At 49.5% G+C, this 22,060-nt stretch overlaps 1 protein-coding gene across 1 annotated transcript in view; it reads right to left on the bottom strand.

The window, feature by feature from the left end:
• The window catches only part of LOC129696099 (anion exchange protein 2-like), a 92,308-nt gene that overhangs the window by 37,658 nt on the left and 32,590 nt on the right, over positions 1–22,060 (bottom strand). Inside the window, 4 exon segments of the mRNA XM_055633550.1 lie at positions 4,528–4,733; positions 10,641–10,798; positions 14,432–14,661; positions 17,579–17,744. Of these exon segments, the coding sequence (XP_055489525.1) occupies positions 4,528–4,733; positions 10,641–10,798; positions 14,432–14,661; positions 17,579–17,744 (760 nt within the window).

Here is a 22,060-nt window from a genome sequence, read left to right on the forward strand (position 1 = left end):
AGCTGCCTTCCCCGCCCACACTGATCAGTGTGGCCCTCAACCCCCTCTCCCTCTTTTCCAGGCTCCCCTAAAACGCAGCTCCTGATTAAAATTCCTGTTGCGATTCCAAGCATGTGCTCCTGACACACAGGCATGGAGTGTAGTTGCTCCTGAAACACGCAAGCGCAGGCTACTGAAATACGAATACGCAGCTCCTGAAACACGGACACACAGTATGTTCGCTCCTGAAACACGGACACACTAAGAGTGTTTGAGCTGAAATGCAAACTCGCAGCACAATCAGACCCACAAGGGTGACGAACAGCACCCTTTGGGCACAGTGCAGCACACTTAATTCCGAAACATAGATGCGCAGTGTTTAATTTAGTTTAGATTAGAGATACAGTGTAGAAACAGGCCCTACAGCCCGGGTCCGTGCCGACCAGCAATCACCCCACACTAACACTATCCTGCACATTAGCGACAATTTACAATTTTTACCGATTAACCTACACACAAAACCTGTTTGTCTTTGGAGTGTGGGAGAAACCATGGAGAAGCCGGTGAAAACCCACGCGGTCACAAGGAGAACCGGCAAACTCCGTACAGACAGCACCCATAGTTAGGCTCGAACCCGGGACTGTGTTGCTGTAAGGCAGCAACTCTACCATCGCCCCACTGTGCTGTGTTCGGTTTCGAAACAGTCCTGACACACAGACACACATTATGCTCAGCCCTAAAACACGGCCTGCAACATGTCCGGCCCCAGAATGCAAACGTGTATGCATTAGGTCCTGAAATGCGACATGCAGTAGGTTCGGCCTTTCGAATGCGGTGAGGTCTAAAGCTGCCTGGAGACAGCTAGTTCTGATTCAGTAAATAAATGCAGGAGACACCACAGCCACAACAACCTACCGGAGAAGTCTCTCTGGACGATTCACGGGTCAGCACCTAACCCCTTGCCTTCACTCTAATTGGACGGATCTAGCTGGCCTGACCAGCACACCGCTCTCATGGTGACAACTTCCACACCTACATGTCCATCAGAGCAATGCAGGATCCACACTTTGCAGGTGACAAGAGAGGCTGCAGATGATGGAATATTGAGCCACAAACACAGCGCTGGAGGAAGTGGGCTGTTTGAACTGCAGGCATTGAAGGGGGAGGGGAGGGGAGGGAGTCAGACAGGTCAGACTGGTTAGAAGGGAGGTGCAGGAGAGGAAGGGACTGAGTGTGGCACCAATGGTATTAAAATGCATCCGGCAGTGAGCTGAACCACAGGGAACTGGGAACAGGAGGAAACACACAGATTAAACAGGGTGGCGCAGGCTGGGAATAAAACAGGAAATGCTCAGTGGGGCAGGCAGCATGTGTGGAGTGAGAGTGAGATAACGTTTCTTGCCGATGAGCCTTCCACACGATTCTGAGTGAGAGTGGAGGTTGGAAATGGCGCAGGAAGAGATAGTGAGAGAGGTGGGGGAGTGGGGAGCAGGGGAGGAAGGGAGGGAGCGGGGGGGGGGGGGGGAGGTTGGTGAAGGGGAGGGATAGAAGAGGGAGGAAAGAGAATGTGGGCAGTGGAGCGACAGGGAGGGGGAAGAGGGAGGCGGAGGGGAGAAAGGGAGGCAGATGGGGAGGTGGTGGGGTTGGAAGAGGTGGGGGAAAAGTGAGGGTGGTGGTGGGAGAAGGTGAGGGGGAGTGGGGGGAGGGGCTGGTGAGAGAGGGGAGGTCTGGGATGAGGGAAAGTGAGAGCACCTCACTGAATTTGAGACACTTCTGAAGTTCAGTCACAGCACACCACTCGACGTGGACACCACGAGTAAACCTATCTCACTAACCTGCACGAGTAAATCAGCAGTGTGTCGATCCTCACACTAATCCCACTGCCCCGCGCTTTCTCCCCACTGCCCTGTATCAACCCCCACATTAAATCCACTGCCCCCGCTCTCTCCCCAACATGGAATCAGTTTCTGAGTAAACAGGAATTTCCCATCCTATCCAGAAATGGGAACAGGAAAAGATGGGAATCTGCAGCCAAGGGTACGTGACCCTTGCTGCAGGTGAACGCTGCATTATTCAGCTGCAGGGGAGCTGTACTGAACAGGAACAGGCCCTTCTGTTAAGACACAAAAGGGACACAAACTCAGGAGATCAGGCAGCATGTATCCATGTTCTCCAGACATGCTGCCTGACGTACTGAGTTACTCCAACACTCTGTGTCCTTCTGTGTCCTCTATGCCTCGCTCATTTCATTGACTATTTAAATGTCATTTGCACACAGCGATTGTACACAACTCCATCACCTCCTCTGGCAGTGAGTCAGATATCAAGCACTGTGTCAAAAATACCCACCTTCAAACGCCTTCCTCTCACCTTAAACCTGTGCCATCTGGGTTTGATACCAGCACCATGGAGAGTGTGTTTATAGTTTAGTTTAGTTTAGAGTTACAGTGCGGAACAGTCCACGCCAACCAACGATCATCCTGTACAGCAGTTCTATCTTACATACTAGGCACAATTTACAGAAGCCAATTAACCTACAAACCTGTACGTCTTTGGAGTGTGGGAGGAAACCAGAGCACCCGGAACAACCCCATGCGGTCACAGGGAGAACGTACAACCTATGTACAGACAGCGCCCATAGTCAGGGTCGAACGCAGGTTGACTATGACCCTGACATTGAAGAGCTCGGAAAAAGAAGGGGAGCTGTAAGGCAGCAATCTACCGCTGAGCCACTGTGTTTCAAGTTTCCAGCCTCTGCGGTATTTTGGCTATTTTAAAGCTCTTTTTTTCCGAGCTCTTCAATCTCACCGATTAATCTTACCCGCTCTGCTCCACATCTGTGGGAGATCACCTCCGGCCTCGGACTCCCGACTCTCCACCGACTTTGCTGGTTCCTCGTTGGAGGGGGGCTGCTGACGCTCCCCCCAACAGGTGCCCCCAGCAGCTGGGGGCTTGGGAGTCCCTGCAGCTTCAAACATTACCATTGCTCTAGCCAGCTCTGGGAGCAGGTAACCAGAGGTAAGGACATGCACTGCACCTATGTACAGCCCACACACACCTCAGGCTATCTGTGCAAGGACCATTCTGATGCCTCCTGATTGGTTCCCGGAACACATTCCTCACACATCCTGATCAAATGCAGTTGTTGCCAACAGCAGTTCTGCAACCTGCGTTTAAACACCTCCCAAGGCAATTCCGTGGAGTGGAAATGTAGAACAAACAAAATCTCACTTGCAGCTACAAAATGGGGGATCAGAGCAGGTGAACTAAAGCCTATTTAGGATGGACGTTTGAATGAGTGCGAGGGGGGAATGAGGGGCAAGGAAAAGAGTGAGAGGGCGAGAATGAGAGGGAGTGAGTGAGACAGGGAGCAAGAGGGAGTGAGCCAGAGAGAGTGAGACAGGGAGAGGGCGAGAAAGGGAGTAAGTGAGACAGAGAGCAAGAGGGAGGGAGCAAGACAGTGGGAGGGCAAGAAATAGGGTGAGAGGGCAAGAGCGAGAAAGAGAGAACAAGAGAGCGAGTGAGAGGGAGGGAACAAGCGAGAGACACAGATCGGGCAAGAGGTGAAGAGTGAGCAAGTGAGAAAGAGTTCGAGAAAGAGCAGGAGCGTGAGAGAGAACTGCAGATAGGGAGGGGATTGGATAGGCCATGGAGATGAGGTACATAAGGAAGGCCAATCAGGAACTAGGGCAGGGGAGGTACAAGCAGGGAGGTGAAGCCCTTGCCTATTCATCTATCTTTCCCCACACTATCCAGACCAGAATACAACAATAATCTGTCTTTGATCAACGTTCTGATGCAAATGGGAAGGAGGTTTTGGAATACTTTTGAGGACCTTGTTGTGTAATACATCAAACACCAAGATGTTAAATTTAACACATTAAATAGTAGATAACAATATTTGAGAAGAGTGATCCTTTAGAACAGTCATAAGGATATTGCCGTCACCAGAATCTTGAGCAAAACACAAAATGCTGGAGTAACTCAGTGGGTCAGATATACTCAGTGGGTCAGATATACTGAGGATAAAATGCTGGAGACTCAAAATGCTGGAGTAACTCAGCGGGTCAGATATACTGAGGATAGACTCAAAATGCTGGAGTAACTCAGCGGGTCAGATATACTGAGGATAGACTCAAAATGCTGGAGTAACTCAGCGGGTCAGATATACTGAGGATAGACTCAAAATGCTGGAGTAACCGTGAAACGGAGTAGCTGACGTTTCGGGTCGTAAACCTTCTTCAGACCCCCAGCGGGGAGAGGAGGAGAACTTCTTCAAAGTAGGCACACCTTGAGGAGATTTCGCACTGGAGCTTAACTTCTTCAAAGTGGTGCTGCCTGACCCACTGAGTTACTCTAGCACTTTGTGTTTAAATTAAACTCCTCAGCATGCATGTGATCGATATCCTTCCATTCCCTGCACCCATCTAAAAGCCTCTTGGACACCACTTTCGTATCTGCCTGTAGCACTACTCCTGGCCGCTTGTTCCAGGCCCACACCACCCTCACCCTGCACGCTGCCCCGCGCACACACACGCACACACTCACTCTTCATGTAGTCTAGATCGGCCACGGCCAACATCTCCGCCTCCAGCTCGTCAGTCGGGATCTTCTGGAACTTGGCCTCGTCTACGTTGGTCTGGCTGCCGATGCGCCGCCGCTCCTTCAGGTCGTAGCTACTGCGATGGGTCAGCGGCGTTTTCAGCAACACCCGGTTCTCCTCCAGCAGGCTGGGGGCACTGACAGCCGCTGCCCTGAGAGAGGGGCAACGTTAACGGTGGTCACTGCGGCCCAACACAACACCAGCGCGCACACAGAAAGAGTTTGCTTGGTGGCACAGTGGCGCAGCGGTTGAGTTGCTGCCTCAAAGTACCAGAGACCCGGGTTCAATCCTGACCTCGGGTGCTGTCTGTACGGAGTGTATACGTTCTCCCTGTGACTGTGGAATTCTCTGCCTCAGTGGAGCCAGATTCTCTGGATGCTTTCAAGAGAGAGCTAGATTGGGCTCTTAAAAATAGCGGAGTCAGGGGATATGGGGGGAGAAGGCAGGAACGGGGTACTGATTGGGGATGATCAGCCATGATCACATTGAATGGCGGTGCTGGCTCGAAGGACCGAATGGTCTACTCCTGCACCTATTGTCTATTGACTGCATGGGTTTTCTCTGGGTGCTCCAGTTTCCTTCCACATTCCAAAGACGCGCATGTTTGCAGGTTAATTAGCTTTGGTAAATTGTACCTAGTGTGTAAGATAGAACTAGTGGGTACGAGCGATCACAAATCATCGTGGACTCGGTGGGCCTAAGGGCCTGTTTCCATGCTGTATCTCTAAACTAAACTATTCTCTAAACCTGCAAGACAGGGCTCAGGCACACATTGCAAACTCTATGTCATTGACTTACAGTCAGAGGGTCATAGAGCTATACAGGATGGAAACAGGCCTTTTGACCCACCTCGCCCTCGCCGGCCAAGTTGCCATTCTGTGCTTTTGACGCACTGGACTTCAGGGTGGTCAAGAAGGCTTTTGGTACGTTGGCTTTCTTCATTCAGGGCATTGAGTAAAGAAGTTGGGATGTTATGTCACAGACGTACAACACGTTAGTGAGGCCACACTCGGAGTAGTGTGTCGCTCCGTCCTGGAGCGCAGGATGCTGAAGAGTGATCTTTTGGAGTTGTGTAAAATCATGAGGGGAATAGATAGGGTGATGGATAAAGTGAACGCTCACAGCCTTTTAACCCCAGGGTAGAGGCATCCAGGCTAGAGGGCACGGGTTTAATGTGAGAGGGGAAAGCAAGCAAGAGTCTGCAGATGCTGGAGTGTTGAGTAAAGCACAAAGTCCTGGAGGAACTCAGTGAGTCAGGCAGCATCTGTGGATGGAATTAGACAGATGACATTTTGGGTCAGGTCCCATCTTGAGTATAGGAGCAGGGAGGTTCTACTGCAGTTGCACAGGGTCTTGGTGAGACCACACCTGGAGTATTGCGTACAGTTTTGGTCTCCATATCTGAGGAAGGACATTCTTGCCATAGAGGGAGTACAGAGAAGGTTCACCAGACTGATTCCTGGAATGTCAGGACTTTCATATGAAGAAAGACTGGATAGACTCGGCTTGTACTCGCTAGAATTTAGAAGATTGAGGCGGGATCTTATAGAAACTTACAAAATTCTTAAGGGGTTGGACAGGCTAGATGCAGGAAGATTGTTCCCGATGTTGGGGAAGTCCAGAACAAGGGGTCACAGTTTAAGGATAAAGGGGAAATATTTTAGGACTGAGATGAGAAAAACATTTTTTACACAGAGAGTGGTGAATCTCTGGAATGCTCTGCCACAGAATGTAGTTGAGGCCAGTTCATTGGCTATATTTAAGAGGGAGTTAGATGTGGCCCTTGTGGCTAAAGGGATCAGGGGGTATGGAGAGAAGGCAGGAACAGGATACTGAGTTGGATGATCAGCCATGATCATATTGAATGGTGGTGCAGGCTCGAAGGGCCAAATGGCCTACTCCTGCACCTATTTTCTATGTTTCTGTGTTTCAGTCTGGCCATTCCCCTCCACAGATGCTGCCTGGCCCGCTGGGTTTCTCTTGTAGTCTGCTCTCTGGAAGGATAGGAGTGGTTCTGCTGTAGATTCCGAGCCTGGACTCAGCTGCTGAGCCCCAGGAGGAGCAAGGATGGGCATTGGTTTATTACAGTCACATGGACCGAGATACAGGGAGAAACTTTGTGTGCTATCCAGTCAGATCATATTGTGTAGGAAGGAACTGCAGATGCTGGTTTAAACCGAAGATAGACACAAAATGCTGGAGTAACTCAGCGTGGCAGGCAGCATCTCTGGAGAGAAGGAATGGGTGACGTTTCAGGTCGAGACTGAAGAGTGTCTTGACCCGAAACTTCTCTCCAGAGTTGCTGCCTGTTACTCAGCTTTTTGTGTCTATCTTCAAATCATATTGTACATTAGTACAATCAAATGACAAACAAGTGCAACAGTTAGCGTAAAGAGAAAAATAGCAGAGTGCAGAATATAGTGTTACAGCATTACATTGTTACAGATAGAGAAAACGTGTAAGGTCTGAAAACAAGGTAGGTTACAAGATCAGAACTACTCCCTAGCTTATGGGAGGGCCGTTCAATAGTCAAGAAGGTGTCCTTGAATCGAGTAATACGTGCTTTTATATCTTCTGCCCAACAGGAGAGAGGAGGAGAGGGGATGGCCGAATGCAAGTGGTTTTGATTATGTTTGGAGAAACAGCATGGATACAGGCCCCCAGCCCACTGAGTCCACGCCGACCACTGATCGCCCGTTCACATTAGTTCGATGTTACTCCACTTCCACCTCCACTTCCTACACACGTGACAATTTATAGAGGGCCAATTAACATATAATCCCGCACGTCTTTGGGATTGGGAGGAAAGCGGAGCATCCGGAGAAAACCCACGCGGTCACAGGCAGGGAGAAGGTGAAAACCCCACACAGACAGCATCTGAGGACAGGATCGAACCCAGGTCTCTGACACTGTAAGGCAGCAGCTCTACCAGCTGCACTTTCCCGAGGCAGGGTGATGTGTAGATGGAGTGTTGAAGCAGGGCAAGGGGATTTTCAGCACACACAGAGCAGCAACAGTCTGTGAACCAGTTGAGAAGGGAGGGGCTCGGAGAGGTCAGCTGATTAAAGGAATGTCAGTACTGAGGCGAGAGAGGGCGTGGGGGGGAGAGAATCATTCAGCCCTGGGGATAGGGAGGTAGTGGCGGAAGAGAAAGAGACGTCTCCAGTGTGAACCGCTCCTGGGCCTGAACAAACCCACCAAACAAGTCTAGCACAGTGGGAGGCTGGGCCAGGCAAAGTCACTGCCTCACCCGCATCCAGCCTGGGAGATGCACTGGGGGCCCAGCCCCAGGCCGACTGTGAGCTCCCCACCCTAGGCTGATGGCAGCCTTTACTTTACGTTAAAAATACAGCATGGAAACAGGCCATTCGGCCCACTGAGTCTTGTGCCGACCTATGATCACACGGTACACTAGCACTGGGGACAATTTACAGAAGCCAACTAAACTACAACCCCGCACGCCTTTGAAGTGTGGGAGGAAACGGGCGCACCGGAAAAAACCCATGCGGTTGGTCACAGGGAGAAGGTACAAACTCTGTACAGACATTGTCTGGATCAAACCGCAGGTCTCTGGCTCCGCTAAAGCAGCAACTCTACCGCTGTGGCACTGTGTCGCCCTCCTTCAGCTGGATCAATGTGTGGGAGTCACTGGGATGGGTTGGAGAGGGAGGAAGTTTATGGGGCGGGTGAATGGAGGAGGAGGCCAAGAATATGTAATGGGTAGGAAAGGGAGGAGAGTGGGGTGGGGAAGGGTGAACTTATGGGGATGGGGAGACGGGTGGGAGGGGGTAAGAATGATCACAGGGGCTGGTAGGAGGAGGAGGAAGTTTATGGGGCGGGTGAATGGAGGGGGCAAGGCCAAGAATATGGATGGGGACAGAGGTAGTGTAACGGGCTAATGGACGGGAGGGTTTTGGGTTCGGGACGGAAATGGAAATGGAAATGCATTCACGATTTCCAATACTCGTGGAAGGCCAGCTCCCTCACAAGAGCCTCTCTCTCCTGTCCCTGTCAGAGGGCAGAGGGATCCTCTATCTAAATATTCCGATGATTCCCTATCTGTAGTCAGAATGTCCCCAGATTGCAGATGCTTGAATCTGAAGACACAAACAATGTTTGGGGGTAACTCCTTGGTCCACGGCTCTTAATGATGTTAGGTTGGCTTTAGGTTCGTTATTGTCATGTGATTAATTGGACTTTATCTTGCACTAAACATTGTTCCCTTTATCCTGTATCTGCACAGCGTGGACAGTTTGATTGTAATCATGCATAGTCTTTCCGCTGACTGGATAACAAGCACCAACAAAGCTGTTCACTGTACCTTGGTGCACGTGACAATAATAAACTAAACTAAAGTGTATCAAGGTACACTGAAAAGTTGTATTTTGCATGCTAACCAGATCAGATAATAGTACAGATAAATACAATCAAGTCAAAAGTGCAATAGATAGAGTAAAGGGGAAGAGACAGAGAATAGTGCAGAATATAGATCTGAGCAGCACTTCGTCAGACCTGTCCCACACTGATGTGTGAACCCATTCTGTCTCCTCGCCCCCACGATCTGGTTACACTGCCAAGTCTGGCGTGCCCTGATCTAGTCCTACCACCATCACACCCTCATGCCGACTGCCCTCAAGCCGGAACGGGCACCTTGACAGCAGTGTTTTCCTGGACGTGGGAGGTGTGGGTCCATCCCGCCTCATCTACCTTCTCTGACAGCTCATTCCATACTCCCACCGCCCTCTGTGTGGAAAAGGGAGCCGGTGATAATGGTCACAAGGGGCAAGGCCGGTAGGAAGGTGAACCAGGGTGTAACCTCCCGTGCCCTCCAGGTCGGCAGTGGGAGGCGACCCCTGGGCACAAAGGCGGCCCAGCAAGGAGAGCGACGATGGTACGCTGAACAATCCAGGGGGCTCGCTTGGATCAGAAGCCGCTCCTTAAGATCTAGTGCGCAGAATGGACTTTTGGAAATGGCGCCAAATCTGGTGACGCAAAATAAATGTCACTGTGTTTTGTGCATGTGACAATCAAGCACTATTGTATCGTATCCCTCCCTCTCCCCTTTGCCCATTCTCCCCAAGTGATCGAGAAACATAGCCGGCGGTCAGGGGCTGATGTGAAGCCCAGTCCATACACTCGGCTGCCGGCCAGTCCAGGATCACAGCGCAGCACGTCAAGCAGGGCGGTGCCCAGATTTGAGGGTCTGAGCTACAGGGAGAGGCTAGGCAGGCTAGGACTTTATTCCTTGGAGGGTAGGAGGATGGGGGGTTGAACAGAGGTGCATATAATTATGAAGGGAATTTATAGGGTGGATGCACAAAGTCTTTTGCCGAGATTAAAAGAATCAAGAATCAGAGGACATGGGTTTAAGGTGAGAGGGGAAAGATTTAATAAGAATCTGAGGGGAAGCTTTTTCCGCACATAGGGTGGCGGATTTATGGAACGAGCTAGTAGTTGAGGCAGTCACTACAATATTTAAAAAACACCTGGACAAGTACATGGATAGGAAAGATTTAGAGGGATGGGGGCCAAATGCAGACAAATTGGAGTAGTTTAGATGGGTCATCTTGGTCAGCATGGACGTGGTGGACCGAAAGGGCTTGTTTCCGTTCTGTGTGTCTCCTTGGCCATGGAGCCCGACACACAACTTGCACAGCAATCACCAGCACACAAAGAACACGGTGCACACACAGCCCAACTCCTCTGCAGATCAGCACAGTATGTGGCATTTAGTTTTAGAGATACAGCACAGAAACAGATAGGCCCACCGATTCCGCAAAAAAGCCTGTACACTAATCCTATTCTACACACTAGGGGCAATTTACAGGGGTCAATTAATCTATAAACTGCACGCCTGCAGAATGTGGGAGGAAACCGGATCACCCGGAGAAAACCCAGGGGGTCACAGGGAGAACGTACAAATTCCGTACTGCCAGCACCCGCAGTAAGGATCGAACTGTGATATGTATCCGTTCTGTGCACCTGCTGCAGGGTCCCGGCTCACTCTCGTGGGCAAAGGACGGCAGTCCATGGGGACTGAGCGCCGCACCGAACTTACCTCAGGGCCATCCGCTCGCTGCTCCTGCCGAGGTGACTGTGTGGGAGGATGATGCCGGGCTCGGAGAGGGGGGAAGGAACATCCTGCTGCTTCGGGCTTCGGTCCGGGGGGCTCAGCGACGCCGCGTTATTCTCCAACTCCTCGTCGGGCATGAAGAACTGGAAGAGGGAGGCATAGGACCATCAGTCGGCAGCAAACTTCGGCAGGGAGCACAATGACCGTCGCGCACAGAGACACAGAGGCTGGTTCACACATCCCAGCTTTCTCAGCCCCCTCTACAATCAGTCTGAAGTATGGTCTGCCAGTATGATCAAGACCCACACCACGCTGCCCATGCTCTCATCTCACTGCTACCATAGGGAAGAAGATACAGGAGCCTGAGAACCATCTCAGCATCTATCAGGCTCTCGAACGCTGCACAACACCAAACTCAGCAAGAGATGACACAGTGCTGGAGTATCTCAGTGGGTCAGGTAGGATCTCTGGAGAACATGGATAGATGACGATTTAGGTCGAGGCCCTTCTTCAGAAGGCTGACCCCGAATCGTCAGATATTCATGTTCTCTGGAGACCTGCTGAGTTACTCCAGCACTGTCTTTTTTTCCCATTTGTAACCCAGCACCTGCAGTTCCATGTATCTGCTAACCTCAGCACTGTCTTTTAGGCAGATTAGGGGAATCAAGAACCAGAGGACATAGGTTTAAGGTGGGCAATAGGATTTAAAAGGAACCCGAGGGGCAACTTTTTCATACAGAGGGTGGTGGGTATATGGAACGAGCTGTCAGAGGAAGTAGTGCTGACTGGTTAGCACACAACAAAAGCTTTTCACAGTTTCCCAGTACATGTGACAATAAACTAAACTAGTTGAGGCAGGTACAATAACGGCATTTTAAAATAATTTGAATAGTTATATAGATGGAAAAGGTTTAGAAGGCTATGGGTCAAACACAGGCAAATGGGACATGGGCAACTGGGCATCTTAAAGTGGCATATACAGGATGGGCTGAAGGACCAGTTTCTGTGATCTGGATGTATGATTAAATACCATCAGTCCACTTCTCCCACAGATGCTGCCTGACCTGCCGAGTTCTCCCAGCACTTTACATTTTTGCTCACACCTCCACTATGTCTGGACCTCAGCGTGATGTTGCTCAGGATCCATGCACTACTCTCTGGCCTGAATGCAGGCACAAGGAACTGTAGGTGCTAGTTTACTAAAAAAAACACACACAAAGTGACGGACGGGGACGTTTTGGGTCAGGACCCTTCCTCACACTGATTGTGGTGGGGGAGAAAGCTGGAAAAGAGAGGCGAGGTGTGACAAAGTCAGGCGGGGACAGGTGGATATAGATGAGGGGGAATGGGAGTTTGGTTGTAGGTTATTTACCTAAAATTGGAAAATTCAATGTTTAATGTTCAATGTGAAAGGCCTGGAGAGAGTGGATGTGGAGAGAATGTTTCCACTAGAGGGAGAGTGTCAGACCAGAGGCCCTAGCCTCAGACGTGCCTTTAGATGAGGAGGAATTTCTTTAGTCAGAGGGTGGTGAATCTGTGGAATTCATTGCCACAGACGGCTGTGGAGGCGAGGTCAATGGATATTTTTAAGGTGGAGATTGTCAGATTCTTAATTGGTACAGGAGCCACGGGAGAAGGCAGGAGAATGGTGTTGAGAGTGAAATATAGATCAACCATGTTTAAGAAGGAACTGCAGATGCTGGAAAATCGAAGGTAGACAAAAGTGCTGGAGAAACTCAGCGGGTGAGGCGGCATCTATGGAACATTTCCTTCGCCCTATAGATCAACCATGATTGAATTACGGAGTAGACTTGATGGGCCAAATGGCCTAATTCTGCTGGTGAACTTCATACCTGATTGAATGACCCGATCAGCTGAACCTCCCTTCACACCATGCACCCCTGGTCAAGGCACCCCTGCAGGCAGAACCAACAACACCACTGCTGGAAGCTCTCTCTGCCCAGCAACATAAGGGGAAAGAAAAAGGTTTGGCTCAGCGACCCTCTCAGGGCTGGGAGGAGGGGGCGGTGGGGAGGTAACAGTTTAAAAGCAGAGCTGGTGGGAGGAGGTGCGAGACCAAATACTATATTTAGATCGGTCAATGAGGTGATAATGAGCAGGGTATCGGATTGTTAGCAAGGCATTAGAAAGAAACAAGTTGAAAAAATAGATACTGGCAGGGTTAGGCAGAGAGGGTTCACCAGGGGTTGGAGATGGCAGGTAAGATGTTGACAAAACATAAAGTATTGGAGGACTTAGTTTCCTTCAATGTAATATTGCTGCCTGCGTTACTCCAGCGCTTCGAACTTTGCCGGAGAATGGTGGTGGATGTATGGAACGAACTGCCAGAGGAGATATGTAGGAAAGAACCGCAGGTGCTGGTTTAAATAGAAGGTAGACACAAAATGTAAGTGAACCTCTCTCTGCCTTTGCTTTCCCGCTCTACCCCGTTCCCCTTCCCAGCTCTCCCACCAGTCTCACTGTCTGCTACTACATTCTATCTCTGTACCTCCCACACCCCTGATATCAGTCTGAGAAAGGGTCTCGGCCCGAAACGTCTCCAGAGATGCTGCCTGTCCTGCTGAGTTACTCCAGCATTTTGTGTCTGCCAGAGGAGATAGTTGAGGCAGGTACAATAACATCATTGAAATTAGATTTTTTGAACAGGTACATGGATAGAAAAGATTCAGAGAGATATGGCCCAAATATGAGCAAATGGGTTTAAGAAGATGCAGATGCTGGAAAATCGAAGGGACAAAGTGTTTAAGAAGGAACTGCAGATGCTGGAAAATCTAAGGGTTTCGGCCCGAAACGTTGCCTATTTCCTTCGCTCCATAGATGCTGCTGCACCCGCTGAGTTTCTCCAGCACTTTTGTGTACCTATGAGCAAATGGGGCTAGTTTAGATGGGGCATTTTGGCCAGCATTGACGAGTTGGGCCGAAGGGGCTGTTTCCCCCTATAACCCAAATGATAAGTTGCTCCAGCACTTTGTTTTTTTGTTGTTATACTCAATTCCCTGACTGTGGCTCAACATTCCTGCATCTGCAGAGTCTCTGGTCTCCATTAACCATAAGCTTTTACATCTTACACCTTACTCTTTCTCCAGGCTCTGCGTTGCACCCATGCAACCCCACCTCCCACTGAGTCATACAACAGGGTAGGGAGAGAGGGTGGGGTATGGTGGGCAGAGGGGGAGGTAGATGGAGACAGGGAGATGGAGGGTAGGGAGAGTGAGATAGGAGGGTGGGGAGGTGCCGGTGGGGACAAGAAGGGTAGAAGGGTGGGGAGAGGAGGGAGAGAGGAAGTTGCTGGATAGGGAGCGGGGTAGGGAGAGGGGGGAGGGGGTAGGGGAGAGGGGGGTAGGGGAGAGGGGGGTAGGGGAGAAGGTGGTAGGGGAGAGGGGGGGTAGGGAAGAGGAGGTAGGGTTAGGGAGAGAGGGGGGTAGGGAGCAGAGGGCAGGGGAGAGGAGGGTGGGGGAGAGGACAGGGGAGGTAGAATCAGAGGGAGGGAGAGAAGGGTGGTGAGGGAAGGAAGGGTAGAGAAAGTAGGGTGGCGGGGTGAAACTAGGGAGGGAGGGGAGAGGAGGGAAATGGAGGGTGGGGAGGGATTTCAGCATCTGCGGTTTACTTTGCATTCCAGAGACCCGACAAATCCTCACCCCGCACACCCATCGCCAGAACCCCAGGTCCCGGCACTCCCACCCTCACAGCGACTCCCTCCACAGGAGGCTGCCCAGCACCGCCCTGCCCCCTGCTCCCAAACCCCAGGCCCGCACCTGGACATTGGCAGCGGCGTCTGGCTGCACGCCGCCCTCCGCGGGCTCCTTCTTCTCCTGCGTGCCGTCGCTGTGATCATCATCCTCGTCCCCCTCATCGATGGTGGGTGCGCCCGTCGGAGACGAGGCGGTCTTCTTGCTCTTCTTCTGCGTCCCCTTCTTCCTGCGGCCCTCCGAGGGCATGTGTGTGGACAGGGGGTGGTGAGTGTGGAGGGACGAGTGCCGGTGGTCTGTGTGAGGGACAGACAGAAGATTCATGATTGCTCTGCACGCTGTCCAAACACATCAGGTAATACTGTACATTGAAACAATAAAGTCAAACTCAAGTACAATAGGTCGAGCAAAGGGGAAGATTCAGAGTAGAATATACAGTGCCCTCCATAATGTTTGGGACAAAGACCCATCATTTATTTATTTGCCTCTGTACTCCACAATTTGAGATTTGTAATAGAAAAAAAATCACTTGCGGATGAAGTGCACATTGTCAGATTTTAATAAAGACCATTTTTTATACATTTTGGTTTCACCATGTAGAAATTACAGCTGTGTTTATACATCGTCCCCCCATTTCACGGCACCATAATGTTTGGGACACATGGCTTCACAGGTGTTTGTAATTGCTCAGGCGTGTTTAAATGCCTCCTTAATGCAGGTATAAGAGAGCTCTCAGCACCTCGTTTAACCCATCAGTATTTCCATCACCTTTGAAAACTTTTATTGCTGTTTATCAACATGAGGACCAAAGTTGTGCCAATGAAAGTCAAAGAAGCCATTATGAGACTGAGAAACAAGAATAAAACTGTTAAGAGACATCAGCCAAACCTTAGGCTTACCAAAATCAACTGTTTGGAACATCGATAAGAAGAAAGAGAGCACTGGTGATCTTACTAATTGCAAAGGGATTGTGGTGGGGGTTTTGTGGCCTGGGCATGTATGGCTGCTGAAGGTACTGGCTCACTTATCTTCATTGAAGATACAACTGCTGATGGTAGTAGCATAATGAATTCTGACACACCCTATCTGCTCAAGTTCAAACAAATGCCTCAAAGCGCATTGGCTGGCGGTTGCCACTTTCATTTCACTGCACATCTCGTATGTGTATGTGACAAATAAACTTGACTTGACTTGACTTGACTTCATTCTACAGCAAGACAATGATTCCAAACATATTGCTCAAGCAACAAAGGAGTTTTTCAAAGCTAAGAAGTGGTCAATTCTTGAGTGGCCAAGTCAATCACCTGATCTGAACCCAATTGATCATCCCTTTTATATGCTGAAGAGAAAACGGAAGAGGACTAGCCCCCAAAACAAGTAGAAGCTAGGGATGCCTGCAATACAGGCCTGGCAGAGCATTACCAGAGAAGACACCCAGCAACTGGTGATGTCCATGAGTCGCAGACTTAAAGCAGTAATTACATACAAAAGATATGCAACATAAATGACTACTTTCATTTACATTACATTACTGTGTCCCAAACATTATGGTGCCCTGAAATGGGGGAGGGGGGGGGACTATGTATAAACACTGCTGTAATTTCTACACGGTGAAACCAAAATGTATAAAAATCTGACAATGTGCACTTTAACCACATGTGATTTTTTCTATTACAAATCTAAAATTGTGCTGTACGGAGGCAAATCAATAAATGACGGATATTGTCCCAAACATTATGGAGGGCACTGTAGTTCTCAGCATTGTAGTGCATCAGTTCCAGAGACAAAGTCCAATGTCTGCAATGGGGTAGAGGTGAATCGGACGGTATCCTGGCTCATAGAAAGATCGTTCAGACGTCTGATAACAGAGGGGAAGCAGCTGTTCCTGAGTCTGTGCTTTCAAGCTTCTGTACCTTCTGCTGGATGACAGCGGGGAGAAGAAAGCACCAGGGTGGGGATACGTCTTTGATGATGTTGGCTGCTGTGATTTTACTGAGAGGTGAAGCAGTCTTTAGAGTCATAGGGCAGCAGAGAATGAAGAGGTCAGGCAATGAGAGCAGTCAGGGCTGTGATTCCCTGCAGCCCATTTGACAGACAGATCGCTCTCATGTGGCAACAGGAAAATGATCAGTCAAACTGCTTTAGGGATGCTGGCTGAAGGAAAATATTGGACCGGGCTGGTGGTGGGTCACTCAACTGGACTACGGCAACGACATCAGATCTACAGAGAAGTCACAGAGTCAAGCAACTGTACAGCACGGAAACAGGCCCTTCAACCAAGGTGGTATTCTGGGATAGTCTCATTTGTCATCATTTGGCCCGTATCTCGGCTTTGTTCCATATTGATTTAAATCTCTTGTAAAAGTCATAATTGTATCCGCTTCTATAGCCTCCTCTGGCTGCTCGTTCCAGATATGGTCTACCCTTGTGGTGAAAAAGTTGCTCCTGAATTCCCTCTTAAATCTCTCATCTCTCACCTTAAGCCTGTGCCCTCTAGTAGTGGGAAAACACTTTAAAAATGGTGCCAAAACCTGGCGACTCTTGTATCTTGTCTCAGTGGAATATTTCTATAAACATAATACTTAATCTAATATTGTGCAAATACTTTACTGAACTGTGTGCAAAAGAAGAATTTCACTGTGCCTCGGTGTGTGTGGCAATACAGTTGAACCACTGTACTTGAGTTTAACTTGACTAGATACCTGTATGGTGTATCTGGTGTGTTTGGAGAGCATGTATAACAAAACTTTTCACTGTATATGTGACAATAGTAAACTTAAACCTGACCTAACCTAACACTTTGTGTTATGCTCAATTACTCCCTGCTGTTTGGTGACAAGCCGATGCAAACTAGGTTGCTATTGAGAAACACTCTGCTGGACGAATTCCATGGGCAGAGCAGTATCCGTAGGGGAGAGGAACAGTCAATGTTTTGTGCCAAAAGCCTGCGTCAGGACTGAGAGTGGGGTGGAGAGATAGCCGGTATAACGAGCTGTGGGGAAGGGTGAGACGGGCCAGTGGGTAATTGGTACAGCCGGGAGGGGTGAAGGATGGTGGGCAGGTGGGGAGGGGTGGAGTGGTGCACAGAGGCAGGAGGGTGAGAGGAGGAAGTCTCCCGATGCCACCATCCACGGTCTGGCCCGGGATGTGTGGGATTCAGAGGGACCTGGTCAGCGGAGGCAGCATTTAGAGGGGTAGCAGAAACACACTCACACTCGAAGTCTGCCTCGTCGAAGGTGCGCCGGACTTCATCCACACACCGACTGGACGCATCGTGGAGCAGGTCGTCGAACCGCTCAACGCCCCAGGTCTTGTTCAGATCCTCCTCCTCCTCATCTTCAATCCTGAGGGGCCCCACGGGCAGCGCGCCCTGCTCGCTCTGTGGAAGAACATAAATATCCATCAGTCCCCGCTCCGCACGGCCTGGGGCAACCGGGCTCCCTGCAAGGCAGCTTGCCTGTAGTGGAGATGCTAGCCAGTCTGATGTGGAGACGGCAGCCAGCCTGGACTGGAGGCAGTAGCCAGCCCGGACTGGAGGTGGCAGCCTGCCTGGACTGGAGGCAGTAGCCAGCCCGGACTGGAGGCGGCAGCCAGCCCGGACTGGAGGCAGTAGCCAGCCCGGACTGGAGGCAGTAGCCAGCCCGGACTGGAGACGGTAGCCAGCCCGGAGTGGAGATGGCTGACCCTGGCTGGGCTGATCAGAGTTAAATCATCATGAATTAAATCATCTGTCCACTGGCATCACCAGATCAGTGCTAACCAACATAATCAGACACCATTTTCACCCCAATCATTTCCTCTTCTCCCATCTCCCATTGGGCAGAAGTCAAGAGAGTTAAGTATATGAACTAAAACTGGAACAATGAAATCCTTACTTGTAGCATCATAACAGGTCTGCAAACACTGTCTTCGTAGATGACATAATAAACAAAAAAAAAGTTGAATGAACTAAAATAAATATACCCAATATTAGTTCAAACAAAAGCCCAAAGTCCCTATTGCAACCAAGACAACCAAGTTCGTAGTGTTTGTAGCCTGGTGGTTGTTGGGAAGAAGCTGTTGCTGAACCTGGAGGTCAGAGTTTTTAGGATCCTGTACTTTCTTCCCGATGGCAGGAGTGAAAACTCCGCGGGTCAGGCAGCATCTCTGGAGAACTTGGATAGGTGATCTCCAGGTTCAAGAACAGCTTCTTCCCAACGGGTTCTTGAATACTGCACAACACAAGCCTCAGCAAATGAGGTCCGCTATGGATTAGTGCTTGGTTGCACTACAGACCGTTTTTGCACTGGTATGGTCTAAATACCTGGTATTACTGATGATTAACATTGTATTGTTGATTATTATATATTTATCTGTATTAATGGGCCCATCAAGCTGCAGTAAGCAAGAATTACATTGTCCTGTAGGTGGTACATGTAACAATTAAACACTGTTGACTAATCACCATTCTGAAGTGAAGTGAAGGGACTGAAATGAGGGGACTTGGTAGACCGTGACCTGCGGGAGAAAGCCGCCGAGCCGGCCCCCTGTTCGTCCTCCGAAGACCAGAGACTGGGAGGACAGAGCTGATGACGACGATGGATGTAACGGGTGAGGTGCAAGGCCAGGAGGAGAGGAGAGCGAACTAGGTTTGGCCCACCGCGCCCTCAAGGACAGCTGCGGGAGGTGCCCCCAGAGAACAAAGGTGGACGGGCGAAGTGAGGGACATTGGTTCGCTAAATGGATCCACACGTCCAAGGAAGGTGACTGCTGGAGGCCCACAACAGCCTGGGGCTTGCCTAGATCGGACACCGCTCATAACAACTAGAGCACGGACTGGATAATGAAAACGCCGCCAAAACATGGTGCCTCTTGCACGCGGGATCAGTAAACTATTTCTGTACAATTTGCTAATCAAGGATGTGGTTAGCTAAGGCAATATTGTAAGAAAATAATTTCACTGTGTAGTTGCATATGTGACAATAAAACCACCAGTGGACCATTGAAGGCTGACAATTCCCCGCGTCTGATAGCTTCCATCCCAGGGACCTGACCATCAGAGGTAGCGACAGTAGCTGGCACAATGCTGGCACCCATCGATAAGCATGACCTAGCCCGTGGTTTAGAAAGTTAATGAGGCTCAGAGTAGATGCAGGGAAAACACAGGCCTATCTGTACTTTTACAAGGTCCTTGATAAGGTGGTTACACAAATAGGGGCTGCGGATAACATGAGCAGAGACGAGATTGGTTGAAGGACAAAAGAAGGGCAGGAACTAGAATAAGTCAGCAGATTTTACAGTCAGACAGCAGTGGAGGTCAAACTGGGTGTACAGTTTGTAAATCGCACTTTGGACGATGAGAGCGGCGAACTTCAACTGGAAAGAGGGTTGGAGTACCAGTACAACAAGGTCTTGTAAAGTCTAACAGGGCTTTGAAATACTTTGTGCAGATTTAGTCAGCAGAACAACTGGTTGCATCCCGGTAGGGCAACTCAAAAACGCAGGAAAAAAGGAGATTACTGAGAGTGGTGGACACTGCCTGCCCGGTCCATCACGGGTACTGTTACCTCCCCACCATCGAAGGGATCTACAGCAGGTGCTATCTCATGGAGAAAGCCAAGATCATCAATGGCCCACACCATCCTGGCCAAGCTCTCATCTCGCTGCTACCATCAGGAAGGTGGTACAGGAGCCTGAAAACCGTGACCTCCAGGTTGAAAAATAGCTTCATAGACCAACCGTCAGTGTCTTGAGCTACACAACACTAATCTCAGCGACTCTGATCTTTTATGGACTGTTTGGATTTACTTTGGATTTGTACTATTATGATTATCTGCTATTGAAATTATTAATTTATTATATCGGTTATATTGATCAAGTCAAGTCAAGTTTATTTGTCACATACACATACGAGATGTGCAGTGAAATGAAAGTGGCAATGTTCGCGGAACAACAAAACAACCAAACAAATTATAAACACAATCATAACACATATTATTTTACATAATAAATAATAGAAGGAAAAACGTTCTGTAGAGTTAGTCCCTGGTGAGAAAGGCGTTTACAGTCCGAATTGCCTCTGGGAAGAAACTCCTTCTCAACCTCTCCGTTCTCACTGCATGGCAACGGAGGTGTTTGCCTGACCGTAGCGGCTGGAACAGTCCGTTACAGGGGTGGAAGAGGTCTCTCATGATTTTGTTTGCTCTGGAGTTGCACCTCCTGTTGTATACTTCCTGCAGGGGGGTGAGTGAAGTTCCCATAGTGCGTTCGGCCGAACGCACTACTCTCTGCAGAGCCTTCTTGTCCTTGGCAGAGCAATTCCCGAACCAGATGGTAATGTTCCCGGACAAGATACTTTCCACCGCCGCTGCGTAGAAGCACTGTAGGATCCTCGGAGACACTCTGAATTTCCTCAATTGCCTGAGGTGGTAAAGGCGCTGCCTTGCCTTACTCACCAGTGCTGAGGCGTGTGATGACCATGTCATATCCTCAGAGATGTGGACTCCCAGATATTTAAAACAGTTCACCCTATCCGATCTGTGTGTTATTGCGTTTATGGGCCTGTAAAGCTGCAGCACATAAGAATTTCACTGGTCTGTTGTCGGTACATTTGATAATTAAACACACTCGCTCCTTCACCAGGAGGGCTGCACTTGCCTGGGGTCACACTCCCGGCGATACACAAAATGATTTCAGGGATGAAGGGTTGGTCAATGGTCATTTAAGATCGTTAAAACTCACTGCTTAGACAATGGTAGGTGGTGAATCAGTGGCATTCATTGTCACAGAAAGTTGCGAAGGCCAAGTCAGTGGATATTTTTATGGCAGAGATAGATAGATTTTTAATCAGCACAGGGTGTCAGGGGCTGTGGGGAGAAGGCAGGAGAATGGGGTTGAGAGGGAGAGATAGATCAGCCATGATTGAATGGCGGAGTAGACTTGATGGGCCGAATAGACTGATTCTGCTCCTATCACTTGTGAACATTAAAATGTTAAGTGGTCTCACTGGGGTAAAAGAGATTCCAATATTTGGCACAGAGATTGTTTCATCAATTTGTGGTGTTTAAGAGAATTTGGGATGGGCAAATGGATATGCAGGGTATGGAGGGATATGGTTCGTGTTTGCAGGCAGAATCATGGAACTGTAGAGCTTCGGCCCACATTGTCCTTGCCGACCAGGTTGGCATACTGGGCTAGTCCCATTGCCTGCATTTGATCCATATCCCTCTAATCCCTTCCTATCCACATATCCGCCCAATTGTCATAAGGTCACAAGGAATAGCAGGAGAATTAGGACATTCGACCCATCTAGTCTACTCCGCCATTCAATCACGGCTGATCTATCTCTCGCTCCAAACCCCATTCTCATGGCTTCTCCTCAAAACCTCTGACACCTGTACTAATCAAGAATCTATCCTTAAAACCATCCATTGACTTGGCCTCCACAGCCTTCTGTGGCAAAGAATTCCACAGATTCACCACCCTCTGACTAAAGACATTTCTCCTCATCTCCTTCCTAAAAGAATGTCCTATGACCTCCAGTCCTAGACTCTTCCACTAGTGGAAACATCCTCTCCACCTCCACTCTATCCAAGCCTTTCACTATTCTGTATGTTTCAATGAGTTCCCCCTCATTCTTCTAAACTCTAGCGAGTACAGGCCCAAAGTCTTTTAGAAGTCGTAATTGTAGCTACTTTCATAGCTCCTTCTCATAGC

Source organism: Leucoraja erinacea, chromosome 4 (assembly GCF_028641065.1).
Source record: "Leucoraja erinacea ecotype New England chromosome 4, Leri_hhj_1, whole genome shotgun sequence".
NCBI lineage: Eukaryota > Metazoa > Chordata > Chondrichthyes > Rajiformes > Rajidae > Leucoraja > Leucoraja erinaceus.